This window comes from Lynx canadensis, chromosome F1, assembly GCF_007474595.2.
Source record: "Lynx canadensis isolate LIC74 chromosome F1, mLynCan4.pri.v2, whole genome shotgun sequence".
NCBI lineage: Eukaryota > Metazoa > Chordata > Mammalia > Carnivora > Felidae > Lynx > Lynx canadensis.
The window spans coordinates 25,078,348-25,098,422 of NC_044319.2; the positions used below are offsets into that span (position 1 = coordinate 25,078,348).

Here is a 20,075-nt window from a genome sequence, read left to right on the forward strand (position 1 = left end):
ATTTTTTTTTAATGTTTATTTTTGAGACACAGAATGTGTGAGCAGTGGACAGGCAGAGAGAGGGAGACACAGAATCCAAAACAGGCTCCAGGCTCTGAGCTGCCAGCATAGAGCTCAATCCGGGCTCGAACTCAGGAACCCATGAGATCATGACCTGAGCCGAAGTCGAACACTTAACCAGCTGAGCCACCCAGGTGCCTCGATATCTCCAGGTATCAACATGCCACAAAGTAATCTTCCACATGGCCTTCCGCTCCATGTGTCTGATAATTCTTAAAAAGGAATGGTTTCTGGAGGTTATAATGGATTCTTTTGACAAAATCAACTTAAGTTGACTTCCACTTATAGCTATGGACAGTGATGGCTGATTTTCCTCCCCACTCCCATGCAAACAACTAGAAAACCAAATGACCTATTTAAAAAAAACCCACAAAGCTGTTATCTCCATACATGTAACTGGTAGATCACGGCAGAGGAAGAAAGAACCAAGCACAGCACAAGCAGTTTCACGGAGCTCAAGAGACAGAGGCTGTTTTAGGGAGGATAGCTATAATTGGTGGAGCAAACACAGGTAGCCGGGAGCCACAAAGAGAAGAGCTCTAGAAATCTGCCTAGGCATTTCCTTAGGTTCTTAGCAAAAGACTAAAAGATTATGCCTAATTGGTTCAAGTTCTAGAGAATGTAATTGTCATCTCTCTTGGCCATTCTGGTCATCTTTTGATTTCTCATTTGTAGTTAAAGCTGTTGGTGAAATGAGTACCAGGTGAGTGAGGTATTACTGAATGTATATGTTCTGTGGGAGTTTTCATAACATGTACAAAAGGTAAGAGAAACCATGGTGCACTGATGAGGCTAGAAGTTCAGTGTGGCTGGGGAGTAGGACTGAGGCTGGAGGAGGAGAGGGGAGAAGGGAGAGCAGTTTCTACTCTGAAGGCTCTAGGGAATCAATGGTTTAAGCCAGGAGTGGGTGGCGGTGGTATGAGATTTGTATGGGAATGTTTACACTGGCTGCAGCATCACTGCACTTCCAAGTGAACACAAGCCTGAAGAGAACAGGCAGCTGGTTTACGAAAGCACAACCAGAAAGTGTTTAAGGCTTTGGCCAGAAGCAGCTAAAACTCCTGTGATAAAAAAAAAAAAAAAAAAAAAACCAAGAAACACACACACACACCAAAAACCACAGATGAACAGGGGAACACAGTATAGGATAGGGCACCGGGTGAACTAGGTGGTTCTCTTCAGTCTGGAAAGTGCTGAGTTCTTGATTTCTGTGGATATCTGAGCAGCAGTTGTTAATAGGATCTGATGCTCAGAAAGGAAATCGTAGTTGGAGATACAATCTTGAGATCTGCAGCTTTAAGATGAACCCAATTCTACTCAGTCCAAAGCCTTTGTAATCTCTCCTGTACTGTGCTATTTCTCAAGTCAGAAACGTGAAAATTTATTGAAAACCATATAGTGTTATAAATGTATAAACATCTCTACTAAAACTTGATGCACTGGTGAAGGTTCATTCTTTGATTTATAATCATTAAAGAGTTTTGTAGGTTAATTTTTAATTCTAACTAAAATTAATTTTTACACTACAAACTAACTAGAAAAGAGAATGCTGACCTTGGTCTTAGACTTTTCAAAGACAAAGCTTGGGAAAAAGTAAAAATATTCAGCCGTAGGTCAAAAGTTTTATTCAAGTGCAGAGGTCCATGTGAAATTGTGTACTGGCCAGGATTTGCTGTAAGAATAACAATTCCATTTCAAGGCTATTTATTTTAACTACTACAAGCAGTAATATCACTTGGTATACTTTGGAAAACTGAAAGTACAATTTTTCCTGTGAAGCTTAAAACTAACTAATAGATGTAACTGGCATTGTAAAATTACTCTACCATGTAAGGTCAACAACGAACTACATGGCCAGTATTTGGTATAATACTTTATTTTCTATTGTAGTAAACTAAAGCCAAGAAAATATCAAGTTAATTTTAAGGGCAAATCTTTACTCCTTAAAGAAAAAATACAAACTGTGGTACTTTTATAATAGGTCATCATATTTTACATAATATAAACAAAACCACTAATGTAGCTATACGCTTGGTTTCCTTAAACTACAATGAACCACAAAATGGATGGAAAATGGGTTTACTTACTGGCATCAAATAAACAATTTGGGGAAAATAGGTAGCATGCAAATTTTTTTTTTTTTTTAACTGTCTATGCATAGGAACTGACATAATCAAGCTTTAATAGCCACCACCTCCTCTTCCTTGTCCAAAGTAACCTCCCCCAAAGCCCCCTCTCATACCCCCTTGCTGGAATCCCCCAGATCCTCTGAAGCCTCCTCCACTACCCCCTCTGTAGTCGCCTCCTGAGACACCTCTAAAGCCACCTCGGGCACCTCCTCTATAGCCTCCGCCAAAGCCTGCCCGAAAGGAGTTGGGACCACCACCATAGCCACTGCCACCGAAGCCTCCACTACCACCATAGCCTCCGCCACCTCCGTAGCCTCCGCTGCCATAGCCTCCACCACCATAACCAGAAGTTCCCCATCTATATCCACTTCCATTATCATATCGAGCCATCTTGGGAGGACGTGGACCATCTCCATACCTAGGAAAAGTACAAAGAAAATGAGGGGTAATGAAAAACTGCATAAATCAAGATGTCTCACCAAAAACCCCAGTTCAGGATACCCCACACTGCTTACTCCTCCTCCTCTGCAGCTTTCCTTAGAGACTAGCACTCTGAATTCAGCAGCTGTCCAGTCAGAAATGTGGCTGGGGACTGTCTTCACTCCTTCCATGCGCTATTCCCCCCCCATTGCAACCCATCACCAGTTCTTCCCAATTCTCTTGCAAACCTGTCTGATCCACTCACTTCTCTCCATTTCAATTCTCCCTACTGTAATTCAGGCCATCGTTATATTTACGCAACTTGAACTCTGTCTTGTATTTATCCCATCCTTTGTAGGTCAGGACTTTTGTCCTTCACAGAGCAGATTATATGTGAAGCCTCCTTAATCATGATCCCTCCTGCCAAAAGTAATCTCTCCTCTTCTAAACACCCATGAGCACTACAGTTGTATCTGCCTATGACACTTATTATCTACCTTTCTTTTTGAAGACTATTCTCAATAATTCTTCATATATTTGACCCTCTGGGCAGAGCAAAGTATTAACACAATAAATAAGAGCACTGTTTTAGGAGTCGCTATGGTCTTAGTCTGAATCCAGTCCTATCATTCACTAGCTCTATGGCCTTCAGTCTGAACTTCTCTGTGCTAGTTCCCTCATTCATATTAATGGAACAAGATCTACCTACATCACAGATCAAATATCAGAAAAGCACTTAGCACAGTGCCAAGAATACAATGAATACTATGTGTTATGATTAATAAGTTTTAAGAAGTAAATCAGTTATAGTGAGATGTGACCCAGAATCCATAAAGCACATAACAGTTCTATATGTTAAAATTACAGTAGTTTATAACCAAATGCAGTAAGTGATCCTTAAGAGGGAGATTAAGGAATATTTTTGGGTAATTAGAAAAATTTTAGTATGTTTGTATATTAGATAGTGTTATCACAACACTTACATTTTTGGAGTGTGATCATGGTATTGCAGCTATGTGCTTAAATGATACACTAAGTATACCAATGTAAAATAACAACCGCTGAGAGTCCATCACAAAGGATTAAGAAAAAGTGGTATGTTTGTGCAAACAGATATATGGAAGCAAGTGGCACAAGATGCTGGTGATTAGGGAGTTTAGGTTACGATACCATACAGGGGTTGCCATTTCTGCGGGTATCAAATGTTTCCATATAAAAAGTTGTGGGCAAATAAAGATTAAAAAGGTGAAAAAAAGTGAACCAAAGAAAAAAATTTAAGAATTAAGATATTTCACATTCTTCTCTTTACCCTTCAAGGTACTCACACTCTTCTCTTTAAAAAGTTTATTTATTTTGAGAGCGAGAGAGCAAACTGGGTAGGGGCAGAGAGGGAGAGGAGAGAGAATCCCAAGCAGGCTCCATGCTGTCAGCGCAGAGCGTGACTTGGGGCGCTGGCACTCAACGAACCATGAGATCATGACCTGAGCCGAAATCAAGAGTCAGAAGCTTAACCGATTGAGCCACCCAGGCATTCTAAGATATTCACATTCTTCCACTTCCCTAAGATAAACCTTGAGGCTTTTCATTTGAAGAAGCAACAATTTAACACCCACCAACATTTTTTCGCTAGAGACAGCGAAACAGTACTGTGCAAAAAGAACTGTCTGGGCTCTGTCACTTTCCTGTCATGTGACCCACCCTGGGCTTTGAATGTACTTTCAAGGTCCCCTTCAAACTCCCAATATGCACTGACGTAATATACCATTAACAGAGACAAAAGTTAGTAACATCCTTCTGAGTGTGTTAACCAGCATTATATTTCATATTGAGTGTACGTCTAGAATTTTAACTTAAATAACCAGGCCTCTATCAGTTAACTGTGGGAATTTTAGGCCAGTGTAAGATCACTGTCCTCTGGGGCGCCTGGGTGGCTCAGCTGGTTAAGCGTCTGACTCCTGATTTCAGCTCAGGTCAATGATCTCATGATTCTCGAGATCAAGCCCCATACCAGGCTCCATGCTGGCAGCTTGGAGCCTGCTAGGAATTCATTCTCTCCCTCTCTCTCTGTCCCTCCCCTTCTCGTGTTCTCTCCCTCTCAAAATAAATAAATAGCTTAAGACAGGAAAGAAAAAAAAAAAAAGATTCCTGTCCTCAGCTTGGTTCAAAGAGAAGTTACTGGGGTACTCACCGTGTACTGCCAATCATGAGGTTGATACCAGCAGCTGAGGGCCTAGAGATTTGGCGGATCATGTTCAGCATATGCTCATTAACGGGGTCCAACTGGCTGATGATATTAGGTTGTTTGGTTACTTCAACAACCAGAGCCTCCATGGCTGCCCGGAGAGCAGTGATACAGGCAGCAGCTTCATGAGATATTTGCAATCTGATCCTAAAATAGAGAAAAACGACAAAGTACAACAAGGGTACATATAGCAAAATACTACTACCTCCCTATTTCATACATGGTAACTGAAGAATAAATTTAACTTCTTACTAAGTACCAATACTTTCAACTACAGGTATCAAGAACAATAACCGTCTACACTAATTTCTTAAAACTCACTGCTAGCTACTGGCAGGTATTGAGAACCAAGAAGTTTTTCAAGCAAAATACTGTTAGGTTAGCAACGCAGATCACTTAGCTTCAATAAAAGAATGGAAGAAATTACACACTGCTGGAGTGTTACAAGTTTTCAGGAATATGACTGAGCCTACTGACTGGTCACTAAGATCTCCATTTTTGTCAAGTGCTAATTACTACATGCTTACCAGTCGTCTCTAACCAACATACAGAGTACACAAAAGAAGTACCCAAGTTCCAACTGGATTCTGATTCCCTAGGATAGTATTCATGGAGGCAGATATAGCTCCAATGCCTAATGCATCTGCTTCTATTGGTATAGGTCATGTAAGACTTACTACTGAGTATGAACTGCCAAAGTATACCACTATCCAAGAAAAGAAAATGTTATAAAGCACCTGTGTCACGAAATTGTCATGTTTCACAAATTAAGTTAGATTGGCAGCTGTATCCCCTTACACCACAACTTTAAGAATGCAGTTTGTAGTTCACATCTGAAACTCCGTACCAGTCATCCACAAGCACAATCTGCCCATCAGACTGGACTTTCTTGGAGGCAAAGAGAAGCAACTGCAGGGGGGTGACTAAGGTCATGCCTTTAGCAGAGATGGCTCGGGTTCGAATCTGCAGATGGAAAAAGAGGCAAGAGGAAATAGAGGACATTCTAATTCCCAAATAATGATAATGAACTTATGCTTTGAAATTGAAAACTTGGGGCGCCTGGGTGGCTCAGACGGTTAAGTGTCCGACTTTAACTCAGGTCACGATCTCGCGGTCTGTGAGTTTGAGCCCCGCATCAGGCTCTGGGCTGATGGCTCAGAACCTGGAGCCTGCTTCAGATTCTGTGTCTCCCTCTCTCTCTGCCCCTCCCCCGTTCATGCTCTGTCTCTCTGTCTCAAAAATAAATAAACATCAAAAAAACAAAACAAAAAAAAATTTAAAGAAAATGAAAACTCATGTTCCCACTGCACTTTAATAAGTAAGGACAACCTAGATTTTCAATGCTAATTTTTCTAAGCGAATCTTTTCTTACCTTTTCACCAAATACAAAGAAGGGAGATGGGTACTTCATGTCTTGGCTACTGAAAGGACAGTTAACAGACGACTTGTGGATAAGTGCATTACGCCCTTCAGTGGTGAGAATCTTTCTCTTTTCCTTATGATAGCACACATTAGGGTACACCCCGAAAGCCAGGAGAGAGATAACAACATCCAAATTATTGTCCGGTCCGGTGTTAGTGAACACTTGTGTCAGCAAGCAATCTGTTAAGAGGAATGGAATAATATCAGATAATATCAGATAATATCACATAAAAATATCAGATATCTGGGTAATGATCCCATACTGCATGTAAACTAGTTAAGAGAATTAGGCGAACTGACTCCTTCCCATGTCTTTTTTCCGATAACCTGCCTGCCTGACTTCCTCTATTCTCTGAACTCTTGCACCCACATTAAGTTCAAGGAGAAACTCTGCTGAGTCTCCACAACAAAAAAACTAAAATACCTGTATTTTCTAATACAGACTCGACCACAACATAAGCCTGGAGTGATTACTTAAAGACAAAAAAACAAAACCCCTCCGCATACATTGGTTTAATCATCTACTCTCTGAATAAGAGCTAGACCAACAGGACAATAAAAATATTCCATCTGCTGTTCTTAAATAGCCATTCTTTCTAGAGAAGATGGAGTTCAATAGCTCAATTCGCATATGAAATAAACAGCTGGATTACTTGTTTCTCCAGCACAAGCCCTTTTACCTGCCAGCACTCGAAAGCCTCAATTAAAGCCACTTAAAATTTAACATGGTAAATTTCATATCTACACGTGAACACGTGGGCAGGCTGATCAGTCAACTTCACAAACCACTAATTGAGGTAATTCAACAAACTGCTCATTCTAAAACTGCTAAAAGCTATGCCCCTTCTTAAGATAAAAGAGACTTAAAAAGTCTCTAAAAAGTAGTAGAGTTTTTAAAACACCTATTAATCATCTTTGTAGTGTGTTACAATTTGAGCATCACAACCTTCCGTTTCCTTTTTTAAAAGGCTGAATAAAGGTGAAAAACTGATTATCACTATGGTTCAAATAACTAAGAAATAGCTAGGAACACAGAAAAAGCACAGGGTCTAAAGTGAAGCTAAAATATACTGCACTGTCAACGTGTGCACGCTACATAAACATCCTTCAGGGAGGTTTCAAGAATGTGAGTCATTACCTTCTGGAAATCCAGAATTAATCAGAATCTCTTTGAGCTGAACTTTAGCTTCCCAAGTCATTCTTAGTGTAGCCATATTGAGTCTTTTGTGCTCACAAAAACGTATCTCTGCTTCTTCTCCACCCATTCTGAAATAGACAAAGGGTCATTCTCAAAGCCCAGTATCACATTAGAAGCTGGAGACGGTTCTCACATCTTACAACTCTTCTCTTTCAAATCCATACCTAGCATCATCCCAAGCTTGGAATACTGATAAAAGAGCCACATGATCAGAAAATCTGTTTCCGGCAAAATTTCGATGAACATAACCCAGTCGCTTTCCTTCACTAATGAACGGCTCCGGAAAGCAGGTGGCAGCAGAGATGGTACAGACGGCATCTCCCACACTGAAAGAGACAGGAAATACAGTCAGATCGCAGTCTTGTTCTAGCAGTTCACAAGCAGTACTGTCACTGTGGGTCAGAGCCTTTCTTGGCCATGATACTGCTTTATTTGCAGTGAGTTGGTTTAACAAAGAACTTTTACAGCTGCTCTCTCCAGAAGCAGAAAGGGAAAAAATAAATAAGGAGCTCTGAGATTAATGGATGCATATTAATCATAAATTATGACCAAGTATTACATTTTTTCTTTCCTTATTTTCTCTTCTCCCGTCTTTTCAAATCTCTCCATCTTCAAAATTTCCTAATGCTATTTCTCTTTCAAAAACAACTACTTAAGCCCCTGAGAGTAACTGTACTTCTCTTTTGAGAAACTAGCTCTTTCCCCCAACAAGTTGGGCCCAGGCGTCCATCTACTGAAACGATTCATTCTCCGCACTTCATACTTTCCTCAGTATCTACAGTAGGCCACTTCTATACTTCAGAAGTTAGTTTTGTCTTCTATTTTTTACGGGGAAGGGAATAAGATTCTGAAATTGTTCTGCCACTTAAGTATCAGCAATAAGACAAAGCACTTACTAGAAAATACATCCCATTATCATCATTTTGCCAAAACGAGGTTCAATGGGGAGCTTAGCCAGGATTCGTCCCAGAGGAGTCAATTCATCATTGGCATCTAATGCATCAAGCTCTGTGGGGAGAGATTTGTTTATGAGCAGACACAGTAATGAATGCCCCTTTAACCGAGGCAAAGGTGAAACATTTCCTTACAGGCTAAGGTTAGTTTTCAGTATCTGTCAAGCCAACCACGAGCACCATGCCCACAGCCAGCAATTCTCCTCACTCAAAAATAGAACAAAACCAAATTCGGGAGTACCTGATAAGAAGAAGGTATTAGAATTAGGCTGCTGTAGGTTGTGAAGTGGAATACAGTCCATGAGAACTCTATACATGCAGTCAAAATGATAGTAACAGCATTAAATACACATGTCCTAACAAGTCTAATACCATCTATCGAATTTTTAGAGAGATGAAATCTAAAGTCTAAAGTTCATATTAACAGATGAGTACTAGATTCAAAATTCGAAATCAGATTCCCCTGGCTCCAATGCCCTTATTTTTTCTCCGATACTTTACCACTTTTATGATGTGATTATAAAACACAAATAGATCTACGTAAAATAAGAGAGCTACATAAAATATTGTATTGTGACTAACTCATGTTCTGATCACTAAATATTGGTTAAGAAAGACTCCTGTTACTTCTTTCTTACTTCATGTTGCTCATTTTATAAAACTGACCACCCTAAATACATATGGCAACACTGGAAGTCTTATCACAGCCCTGCTGACTGTATCTTGATTCATTTGTTACATGTTAGTTGCAGGACAAGACAAATGGCATAATTTACATGTATTAGGTAGGTCGGTATTTGCAGGTACCTCTAAGAGTGTGCTCTGCTTCGATCACAGCATCCAAAGGCGGAGGTTCAATTGCCTTGGCCAGAAATTGGCCAATTCCTCCCAGACGCAGAAGTTTTATGCTCAAAGCAATTTCATGCAATGGTGTTCGGAACATCTCAGGTGTCATGTGGGTTTCCAGTCTGAGAGAAAAAAAGCATAAAATAACCATCTTCCCTTGTATATACATGTTTGTTTAATAAAATCTTTGCAGAGAGATCGTCAGATTTATAGTTTTCCTTCCCTCATGCTTTGCAGAGAGATCATCAGATTTATAGAGCTCTCCTTCCCTCATGCTTTTATAGTTACCAAAGCATGTTTTATATTTACTACAAAAAGACTCTCTGGACAAGACCCTCTTAACTGAGCAGTGACTTGTAACTTTATACTTATATCTTGATGTTATTTTCATCTGAGGAGTGAGTGAAGAATGATGAAAAATTATCCTGAATCCTTAATGTTATTATCACACCTAGGACTTCTTCAGGTCCTGTCTACTGACAAACATGGTTAAAATACTAGCTCGACAGAGTGGAGGGGCAGAGGAGGGTACAAGGGGAGGAACAGGCAAAATGGGTGAAAGAGAGTGAGAGATACAGTCTTCCAGTTATGGGATAAATAAGCCACAAGGGTCCGAGGTAGAGCACAGAGAATATAGTCGATGGTATTGTGACAGTGTTGTATGGGGACAGACGGTAGCTACACTTGTGGAGAGCACAGTATAATATACAGAGCTATTGAATCGCTGTGTTGTACACCTGAAACTAACCTAACATCAGATGTCAACTATACTCAAAAACAAATGGGCACCTGGCTGGCTCAGTCGGTTAAGCATCTATTAACTCCTGATTTCAGTTCAGGTCATGATCTCAGTCACGAAATCCAGCATCATGTTGGGCTCCATGCTGAGTATGGAGCCTCCTTAGAATTCTCTCCCTCCCTCTCCCTCTGCCCCTCCCACTCTTGCCAAATAATGTCCATACAGCCTCCCTTTAAAAGATTAGTAGTAATCAGGTAACCACTATCAAACATGCCATCAATGACAATTTTATTCTTGCCACAACCTTGTTATGAAAGACAACTATCCTCCAATATACATAACTGGAGGCATTTATGTACTCTGAGTTCATTAGGTTCATAGCAGGGTGGGGGGAGGGGATGAACGAAGGGGTAAAAAAAAAATCCTTAATCTTTATTCAAGAATTGGACTCTTGGAGCGCCTGGGTGGCCCAGTCGGGTTAAGCATCTGACTTCGTCTCAGGTCACGATCTCAAGGTTAGTGAGTTCGAGCCCCATGTCAGGCTCTGTGCTGACAATTCAGAGCCTGGAGCTTGCTTCAGATTCTGTGTCTCCCCCCCCTCTCTGACTCTCCCCTGCTCGCATACTCTGTGTCAAAAATAAATAAACATAAAAAAAAAAAAAAAAAGAATTGGTCTCACCTCTCAAAACGAGCTCGGCTACACAGGTGAAAGCAGAATCCAGGCCGTACGCGGCCAGCTCGTCCTTTCCGCTGCTCAAGGTTTGTTTTGGACGCCCACACTGTAGCATAGTTGGTCATGTTGTTGTGAGCAGTGAACAGCTTCACTTTCTGCCTAAATAGGAAACAGTGGTTAATTCTAAGACCCTTATGCACGACCAGCACATAACTATTGTTATGTCCACTGAGGGGTGGATACTTTCCAGTGAACTATGCCAACTATCTGTGAAAAGCACCAGTAAGAACCTGATGGCATCTTCTGATCTGTCAAACTTCTAAGAGGGAAAAATAACACATATGTGCCACATGTGCTTGACATCTTGGCCAAGTTACTAATACTCATCTTTTTGTGCCTCATTTTCCTCATTTGAAAATGACTATAATACTCTTACTGACCTCACAGGATCTTTACTTATAAACATTAAGTGAATTAATGAACTCTGTAAAGCACACAAACAGGATCTAGCACATACATGTAAGTAAATGATAATGATTCAAACCAACTCTATTCCAATGTTTAGTTTAACTTCCAGGCTACCTGTGACCTAAAAGTTATGTGCTGAACCAGAATACGTGGCACTTCTGATGACCTCACCAACTGGTGCCTGCATGGTCTTTCTGAACCCCTAAGCAACCTCAGATTCCTTCAACAATCCACATAGGCAGCTGGCACCAAGAGACTGGAAGTGGCCCATAGGGCTGCGCGCTCTGCACCAGTCCCTAGAACGGGCACTGGCAGATCTTTCTCGACTGCTGGGACAAGCTGTGGGACTATGTGGAGAAGACATGGGCCAGATATAACAAAGTTTTGACGTTTTGTTCTCTCTGGGTGTCTCGTGTACTTATCTGTACACAATGCATCCCTGTGTATTTCTCAGGATCATCATGTACCAAATATGAAGTTTTTAAAATTTTTTTGAAGCTTTTTAATTCTTAAGTGAATGATTCAGAGGTAGGATATCTTATCATGAGATAAATACTGGTCATCTTTATACACTAACCAGCCTGCTACTGTGTGGCAGTGGTCAACGGAAACACCCAATGAGAAATGAGCAAACATCAGCAGACAAGAGGAGTGGGAAGCTCAGAAGTTAGTGTTAAGCTTTTCACTTTCTACTATAACAGACTTATGACAAATCAACACCAAGAATTACTAATTAGCCTGTATCATAGTATGTATAGTGCACAGCAATTCTGACAGTACAAGAACACAAAACTTCAATTAAAAAAAAAAAAGGTGTTTTTGATTCCGATACTAAATACTACATGGAACATTCTTCAGATTTACTCTACGCAAATAGGTGCCTTGGAAACTTACTTGCAGGAGTCAATGACATAAACGACATCATTTATGGTAATGCTAGTCTCGGCAATATTTGTGGACAAAATAACCTGTGATGAAATATTAAGAAAAATTATACTTCAGAAAATATTCTACTATGCACTTAAAAGAACGGATTTGTTTATGTAACAAATGACAAGAGAATTACAGGAGCCTTAAAAAAACCATCCACCTGCAGCCTGACTTATGAAAAACTTAACTCACAATAAGACCCTTTTTTTCCCTCCTCAATTTAGCTGGATTACAATTTTTTAGGGGTAGCTCTTTGAAGGCCTATAACATCTGCTTAGAAACTATGGAACTTCCCAACCCATAAGTGTAAATGTTTATTTTTTACCTTGGTCACTCCACTTGGTACAGGATCAAATACTTTGCGCTGTTCCTCTCGAGGAATCTGAGAATGCAGAGGTAGAATCTGATACCTATGGCTTCCTATAAGAATAAGGAAAAGTTAAAGTTTAAAAATAACAGCGTATTTTAAAACTGCTCTACGTAATGCATACTTTTATTCAAATACTGACACAATACTACGTTTTGTTTTCACACTGGCTAGGGAACAAGCAAAAATATTAACTTTCACTGTCAAATATTGTGTGAGAATTCGAAGAATTCAAAGAATCACCCACCAAAATGAGGATTCATCTCCAAATGCTTCTGCATAGTATAAATCAAATTCCAGCCAGGCAGAAACACCAACACTGCTCCGGGAACATTGAGGGTCTCAATGTACTTGAGTAGAGCCTCGATGAGTTCAAAAGGGGTTTCCTTTTCATTCAACTGTGCCATGCTCATCCTGGTTTCTGGACCGTACTCATCACCACAGATAAGGTTGCAATTTGCCTGCAAAAAAAAAAAAAAAATATTCTGAATGGTCTCAATTACTGCAGCTCATGAGGTGTCTCTTGGATGTGTTCTTCACATTCAAATAACACCTAATGTCCTTATTAATTCTAGCTGATTAATCAGATCTGCATATAGAAATTTAAGCTCTAAAAATGTAGAACCTGCTACATGTTGAGATACCAAATTTTTCTCATGACCTATGTATGGGAAATACATTGGCAATGCCAAAATCCAAGCACAATCTCTTAAATTCAATTCTGCAACTTTGAATGGCTCCATCTACCAAATGTATTTATCTCTCTTAGGACTATACTCTGTTGACTTCTCAAAAATATTTTCCTTACTAATTAAGTTCTATGATCCTATGTATCAATTACCATATAATTACTTTACTTATACGCAATATCTCCCTGTAGAATTCCCAGGCTCATCTCATACCAAATATGAAGTCCTTTAATTTTTAAATAAATGTCCTCCTGGCAGCTCACTTGATCATCTATTTCTATTATAATGTGTCTGGGCCACTTGTGTGGCTCAGTCGATTAAGCATCTGCCTCTTGATTTCAGCTCAGGTCATGATCTCATGGTTCAGGGGTTTAAGCCCTGTGTGGTGCTCTGCCCTGACAGCATGGAGCCTGCTTGGGATTCTCTCTCTCCACCGCCCCTCCACTCTCTCTCAAAATAAAAAAATAAAAAGTGTCTGAATTTTCTATAAAGTCTGCCTGAGATTCAGTGATAAACCAAACCTTTAGTAATGAGAAACAGAATTGTTACAACTGGTCTTTTTTCCCCCCGATAAACTAATTTGTTGTTCATTTATATTAAGTCTTCTGATTAAAAATATCCCAGATTATTATTGAATTCTGCGCTGCTAAACTGTCTTTTAGTATTTATTCTGTTCAAATTTCCAGATACAAGATGAATTTTTATATTACCACTGATTGAGCTCTCAAAATAAATGTCGGTTTTCTTTCTTCTTCTTCTTAGGAAATCCCTCCTGACTCCCTGATTTAATACTCTCCATCTGATAATGTCATCACCATACAATCTCTCTAATCTAGGAGGATAGCTGCTGCTTTGAAAACTTTATTGTATATATAGATCACATGGAGACTTTGTTAAAATGTAACTTCTGATTTAGTAGAGCTGGGGTCGGGCACAAGACTGCCTCTCTACCAGCTTCCCAGGTACTCTGGCCCATAGAAAATGTAATAGCAAACTCTTATAAAATGGAGTTATTTCTAACCACATGTGGCCTTTAAACATCTTACTATTTCCTCCTCCTCCTTTTGACCTTTCTCCAGAGATGATTTAACTTGTGGTATGAAAAGAGCTTGTCACTACATGGAATTCTTTAGAGTGAAATACATCAATTAATTAAAAGACATGATAGCTTTTAAAAAGGTTTTCTTTAATGGTAACTCATTGCAACTTTTTACTTTAATCATTCCGTTCACTGCATTAACCACCTGTCCCTAATGAAAATTCTCCATGAGATTCACTTACATCATCATCCTCAAAACCATCATCATCCTTCTCCTTCTTTTTCTTGTCCTTTGGTGGAGGAACAAAGTGGGTCATCTGAATACAGTCTTCCAAAAAATATTCTGCCAGGACAATCCAGTCAGGTAAGTACAGTCAACTTTCAGAATTGAACAGTCTTCAAAACTCATTTTCTAATTCATAACTCAAAATTACCTTAATACCCTCAATCTGATTCTTCACAATTGGCAAGAAATTCCAGTGTTAATAACCTCTTTTTCCAAACTTAGTGTTTGGACTAAGGCTTGGGCCTTGCAGGTGGGTGAAGTGTCTCTCATTCATGTTCCCACTAAGCCAGACAGGGTATCCCCTATATACAATCAAACATCTGTGGTATGGCTGCAGGGCACACGCACTGTGTTGTACACTCCCATGGTACAGCAGTTAGATATGGAAAGAGAGGTCTATACAGTAATATACTGTAATCCATCCTTCCTCTATCAGGACGCACATATAAAATGGTCTCCCTTTGGTTATTACTCTAAAGAGGGACATCAGCAAAGTTGGATTATCTGCTGACCAATTATATCCCGGAGGTTCTCTGCTGGGTCAAGAAATGTCTAATAATCTATGAACACTTCCCCTCTATATGCTAAGAGTCCCAAGTGCAAATCATCACATTATACCAAGGGTACACACAACCTACATGACTCATCACTGACGATGTTAAACTTGTTCACCTGAGGTAGTGTTTGTTAAGTTACTCCAAGTTACTACAAACAGTATATATACAAGAATATACAAGTATACTCCAAATTACTGTGAAGTTACTTTTGCTTCTCCCTTTCTACACTCTACTCTGTGGAAGCAAGTCATTAAGCACAATACACTCAAGGGACTGGGAGGTAAGTCATGTTTTCGAGGTAAGGAGGAGAGTACATAATTTTTTGGGAATTATTCCATATGAGATCTGCCTTTGTTACCCATTTATTTATTCAACCACCATATAGATTCATGGGCATTTATTTTATCCTTAGGGTTATAATTCTGTACTACATTCCTTTCTTTTTGGTCAAATTATTCCAGCTCTTTCCAGTTGGCTCCTGTGTCCCTCAGTCTCCATCACTGTGGTCAACAGACAGAGCTAGGAAATATATGCATGTATACTCACCTGTGTATCCATACATATCTGTAATGATTTATCTATTCACTTGTATCTGAACATGACATCTTACTGATTGTCTCTAACTGTAATCCAATACCACCCAGTTTATTCAAAGCTTCCCTCCTACTTACCTATATACCCTCTAAACTCCAACAGTAAACCTGACTCCCCCATCTGCCATCCACTTAATTGTTTTTTCAATCTCAATATACATGTAAAGCAGTTTTAGAATTGTCGCCCTTACCCTCACAAGATACAACTGTCCTGGCTTTTATTTTAGGCCTACTCTTACTTTGGAATTTCAAAAAAAAAAAAAAAAATAGCATGCTAAATAGCCATTTATCATTTCATACCCACATAGCAAAATTTTTAGCTTATTTTCATGCCCTGAATTTGACTGTGCTAGAATTTATTTTTCTAACCAAGCTATTAGATGGCTGTCCTAAAAAACGGTAATAATAAAATCTTCTGAAAAAGGAGGTCCTAACCATCAGAAATACTTGATCTTGAAACACACACCTTAATGTCATTTTAAAATATTCCTGCTCTGGCTCTAAGAAAGATTCTCTTGTTAATTTGACTCTGGCTGCTTATACTGTTATCTTCCATAAACATCTATAGGCTATACTGATTTACACCTGACTGTATATAATTCTGAAAGCTATCTTCGGCTGTAAGGAAGAGCCAGGAAATTTACTGGACTTGCCAACTCCTCAAGAAATGAATGAAACTTGTTCTTGCTCCTCAGATTACACTTGCCGTAGTTTGACTAAAAGCCCAAGAATGCCATGATTCATTTGATATTCCACATTGGCCTGTATTTTAAATGTCTTTAGAACTATTATTCCAATCTCCAAGATTAAGAAAATCCAAACACTAATGCATAAAAGAAGTTTACCTTCCCATCCCACCTCCAAACTATTTACCTTGAACTGGATAAGTCCTTCCGTAAACTTCAATGATGGGGCAATTGAAGAAATATTCACAGAACATACTGGTGTCAATAGTAGCAGACATGAGAACAATGCGAACTTCAGGATAAGCCTGAACCACATCACGCAACACTACCAAAAGGAAGTCAGTCTATTAAAACACAAATGAAAATACAATCGCGTAAGTTCATTCTAATGAAAGACACCTAAGAGATTTCTTGTTATGCAGACATCAGTGAAATTCAGGTTCTTTGGTAGCTTCCAGAAGTGTAACACAGAGGGCCACTGTGAAATTCAGTAGAATTTTTAATAACAGTTTTTAGACTAGTAGCTGTGGGGATTAGAAATGAGTGCTATTTGGACAGGAGAAGAGGAAAAAAAAAAACGACTGCAAAGAATTCATCAAAATTTTCAGTGTAATTTCTATTTGTAGGCAAACAAACTTTAGCTACAGAAAATGGGAAAGCCATGAGCCCAAACTCAGTTATCCAACCACCTGCAAAGCTAAAATGTTTTACAATGTTACAAAGATTGTATTTGGTTCATTCAAACAAAATAATGGCCAAAATAGTTATTACTTAATAAGGTACCGTACCCATCTACCTACCAAATAACACAAAAGTTACAGCCCTATAGCTGTAAACTCTTCCCTGGCTGCAAAGCCCTCTTGCTCGTCACTTTCTGCCTCCCTCAACTACAGAAAATGATCCCGAATTTTTATTCCTTTTCATATACCTTTCCTCTCTCATCTATGCAGGTACCCTACAGACATATATATATTTCTATTGGTCAGTGCTATCTAGACGTTTACTTACATTTTTTACTTAAAGAGTTTTTAAACTGCTTTGGCATTTATCCTTAATCTATCTGGAAACTGATTTTTGTATTTAGATAGGAGGCAAGGATCCAACTGCACCTATTTCCTTATGGATGACCATCTGTTTCCAGCTCTATTTGCTGTAGAACCTATTCCCCTTTCCCAGTGACCCAACGCATCATCACTCTTTTACCAAAGGTGCATTCAACACACCATCTGTTTCTACACTCTGAATAATTCAGTGGTCAAATGGTCAACCCAGGGACTATACTATCTCAATTACTAGAACTTCCAAGTTAAATGCTGATATCTGGAAAGCCAAGACTATCCTGTCTGCTCTTCTTCAGAAATCCTGGCTATTTGGGGCCATAAATTTTCCCTGTAAATATTCATAATCAGCCTGTTAAATTCTATGAAAAACACTGATGAGAATTTGATGAGAACTGCATTCAAACCGCATCAACTTGGGAAGAATGGACATCTATATGATTGATTTATTCTTTAAGTACTTGACATTCTGACTACAGCAATGTTATCTTTTGTTTTCTAGCTGTTTGTTTTTAATATACAAAATACAAATGACTCGGGTAATTAACCTTTTAATCCAGCGGCATTGCTGAATTTTCCTATTCCTCTATTATTTAGAATAATTCATCTGTAAGTTGGATAATTTAGGATAAGGTTCATCTGAAAGAGAATATAGTTTCTGCAAAGGTACTTTTTCATTTTTTCATTGAATGGTACCTTCATATTGACCTGACAGTCTTTGAAGGAAAGTTGACCGAAACTTTTTTTTAATTTTATCTTTTTTAGGAAAATAGCAATGATGATCCATGATGTTTCCAGTAGGATTTGGAATAAACTAAAAACACCAGATTGTACCCACGCTGGTGAAGACAGTTTTGAAACATTTCATTTTGATTAAGTTCATTAGAAAAAGAACTACAGTTTTCAAGAGATTCTGAATGACAAAAACCACAAAAATTTTATCCTACTGGAAAGTTAAATTTCAGATTTTAAAAGTTATCTGATAAACCAAACTTTCTTAATCATTTTAGCTCAACCATAAAGGTCAAAGTTTTCCCAAAATAAAGATGGCTAGCAACAACAGCTATAAGAGTCCTGTCTGAAGAAAAGGCCAATGAATGTTTTGAGCAACAGTGGCTTGCTAACAGTTTGAATGACATATTGTCTATTCAATGACACCTCTGGATATGGAAAATAGTGGCATAAAAACAAATTGTTGCTTTATGGTATCAATCTTCAAATCATACAATTATATAGTAATTGTATACAATTTTTGTCAAAGACCAAAAAAGGGAAGGGTGTGAAATAAATTCTAGTTTCCTCCTAATTAGAGCATGATTATCATTAACATCTGAAAAGATCAGAGCTGCACACATCCAAAAAGACATTACTAATTCTATAAAATTTAAAAATAACATTTACCATAGATAAACCTCCAGTTCAAAGAAAAATTGATTAAAATTCTATCAGTGTTTCAGTCATAAATAGTTCAGTTGCTGAATTATGCTAGCTCTTACTAATCACTGCAATGACACTTAACAAGAGAAATTTACTTTCAGAATTCAGTGCATTTAACCAAGAAAAAAAGGTTTACTGCCTGTGCTAAACAGTTGTCTACTGTATTAGTGACTGAAGTTTCTGATTTTGATAGAAGATGTAAAGTGGGGAAAGGGAAAGGCATTCTACTTTTTTAATTTTTTAAATTCAGAATCCTAGCATTAGTACTTTTACTCTCAAGTTACTCACATTTATGTCTCTTTCGTGTATTTCATCTACAATTACATGACTGATTCCTCGAATGCCTGCTTCTAATTTTCTTAGGAGCACACCTGGAAAAGGAAATGAGAGCAACACCTGGAGTTAAGTTTCTATGTTGATTACAGTAGGGAAGTATAAAGAGTGAAAAGAAACAAACTCCTAGACAATCACTATGCTTTAGTTAATATAACCCCACCATCATTTTAAGAATGACACAGCAACCTGAATACTTAAGTTACTAAAAAGGTTAACAGTGTACTCTGAAACATATTTGTTTGACGAAAAGAGTATTAAAAGATGCAACTCTACTAACCTAAGCTACAACAAGGTAACTTCATGCTCTCCTTTTTGGAAAAAAGCGCCAGAAGTTCTATTTAAACTGGAATTCTAGGGGCGCCTGGGTGGCGCAGTCGGTTAAGCGTCCGACTTCAGCCAGGTCACGATCTCGCGGTCTGGGAGTTCGAGCCCCGCGTCAGGCTCTGGGCTGATGGCTCGGAGCCTGGAGCCTGTTTCCGATTCTGTGTCTCCCTCTCTCTCTGCCCCTCCCCTGTTCATTCTCTGTCTCTCTCTGTCCCAAAAATAAATAAACGTTGAAAAAAAAAAAATTAAAAAAAAAATAAACTGGAATTCTAAGACTGGCTCCTGAGTTCTCATTTCTAGCCACTCTGCACCGTACCAAGTTTTCTTCATAAACGACACAATATAAACCCCCAGCGAAAGGCCAAAATAAAACCCATTACTGACCGACAGTACAAAACATTATGCTGGCATGAGGGCGGGGAAGGACGGACTCAAATCGAACACTGTAGCCACAGCTTTTCCCAGGCTCTTCTCCTCTCTCATATGCAACTCGCTCAGCCACGGAGACTGCACTTATTCTCCTGGGCTGAGATAAGAAAAAAAGAAAGTCATTCAAAAGCTAAAAAAACTACAGTTATACTTATTAGGGTGACTAAGTTAGTGTAGTAAACCTGTCCCACTGC

General features: G+C 38.9%; 1 protein-coding gene across 2 annotated transcripts in view; it reads right to left on the bottom strand.

Annotated features, from left to right (window-relative positions):
- Positions 1-1,662: 1,662 nt before the first annotated feature.
- The window catches only part of DHX9 (DExH-box helicase 9), a 52,522-nt gene continuing 34,109 nt past the window's right edge, over positions 1,663-20,075 (bottom strand). For both annotated transcript variants that reach the window (XM_032591886.1, XM_030301999.2), the window contains 16 exons: positions 19,837-19,978; positions 19,081-19,163; positions 16,485-16,641; positions 14,418-14,518; positions 12,695-12,908; positions 12,406-12,500; positions 12,045-12,118; positions 10,689-10,841; positions 9,232-9,392; positions 8,368-8,479; positions 7,636-7,797; positions 7,412-7,539; positions 6,224-6,453; positions 5,699-5,814; positions 4,798-4,998; positions 1,663-2,607 (listed from right to left, as the gene is read on the bottom strand). In XM_032591886.1, the coding sequence (XP_032447777.1) occupies positions 2,241-2,607; positions 4,798-4,998; positions 5,699-5,814; positions 6,224-6,453; positions 7,412-7,539; positions 7,636-7,797; positions 8,368-8,479; positions 9,232-9,392; positions 10,689-10,841; positions 12,045-12,118; positions 12,406-12,500; positions 12,695-12,908; positions 14,418-14,518; positions 16,485-16,641; positions 19,081-19,163; positions 19,837-19,978 (2,496 nt within the window). In that variant the 3' untranslated portion in view covers positions 1,663-2,240. The remainder of the gene's footprint in view (positions 2,608-4,797; positions 4,999-5,698; positions 5,815-6,223; positions 6,454-7,411; positions 7,540-7,635; positions 7,798-8,367; positions 8,480-9,231; positions 9,393-10,688; positions 10,842-12,044; positions 12,119-12,405; positions 12,501-12,694; positions 12,909-14,417; positions 14,519-16,484; positions 16,642-19,080; positions 19,164-19,836; positions 19,979-20,075) is intronic.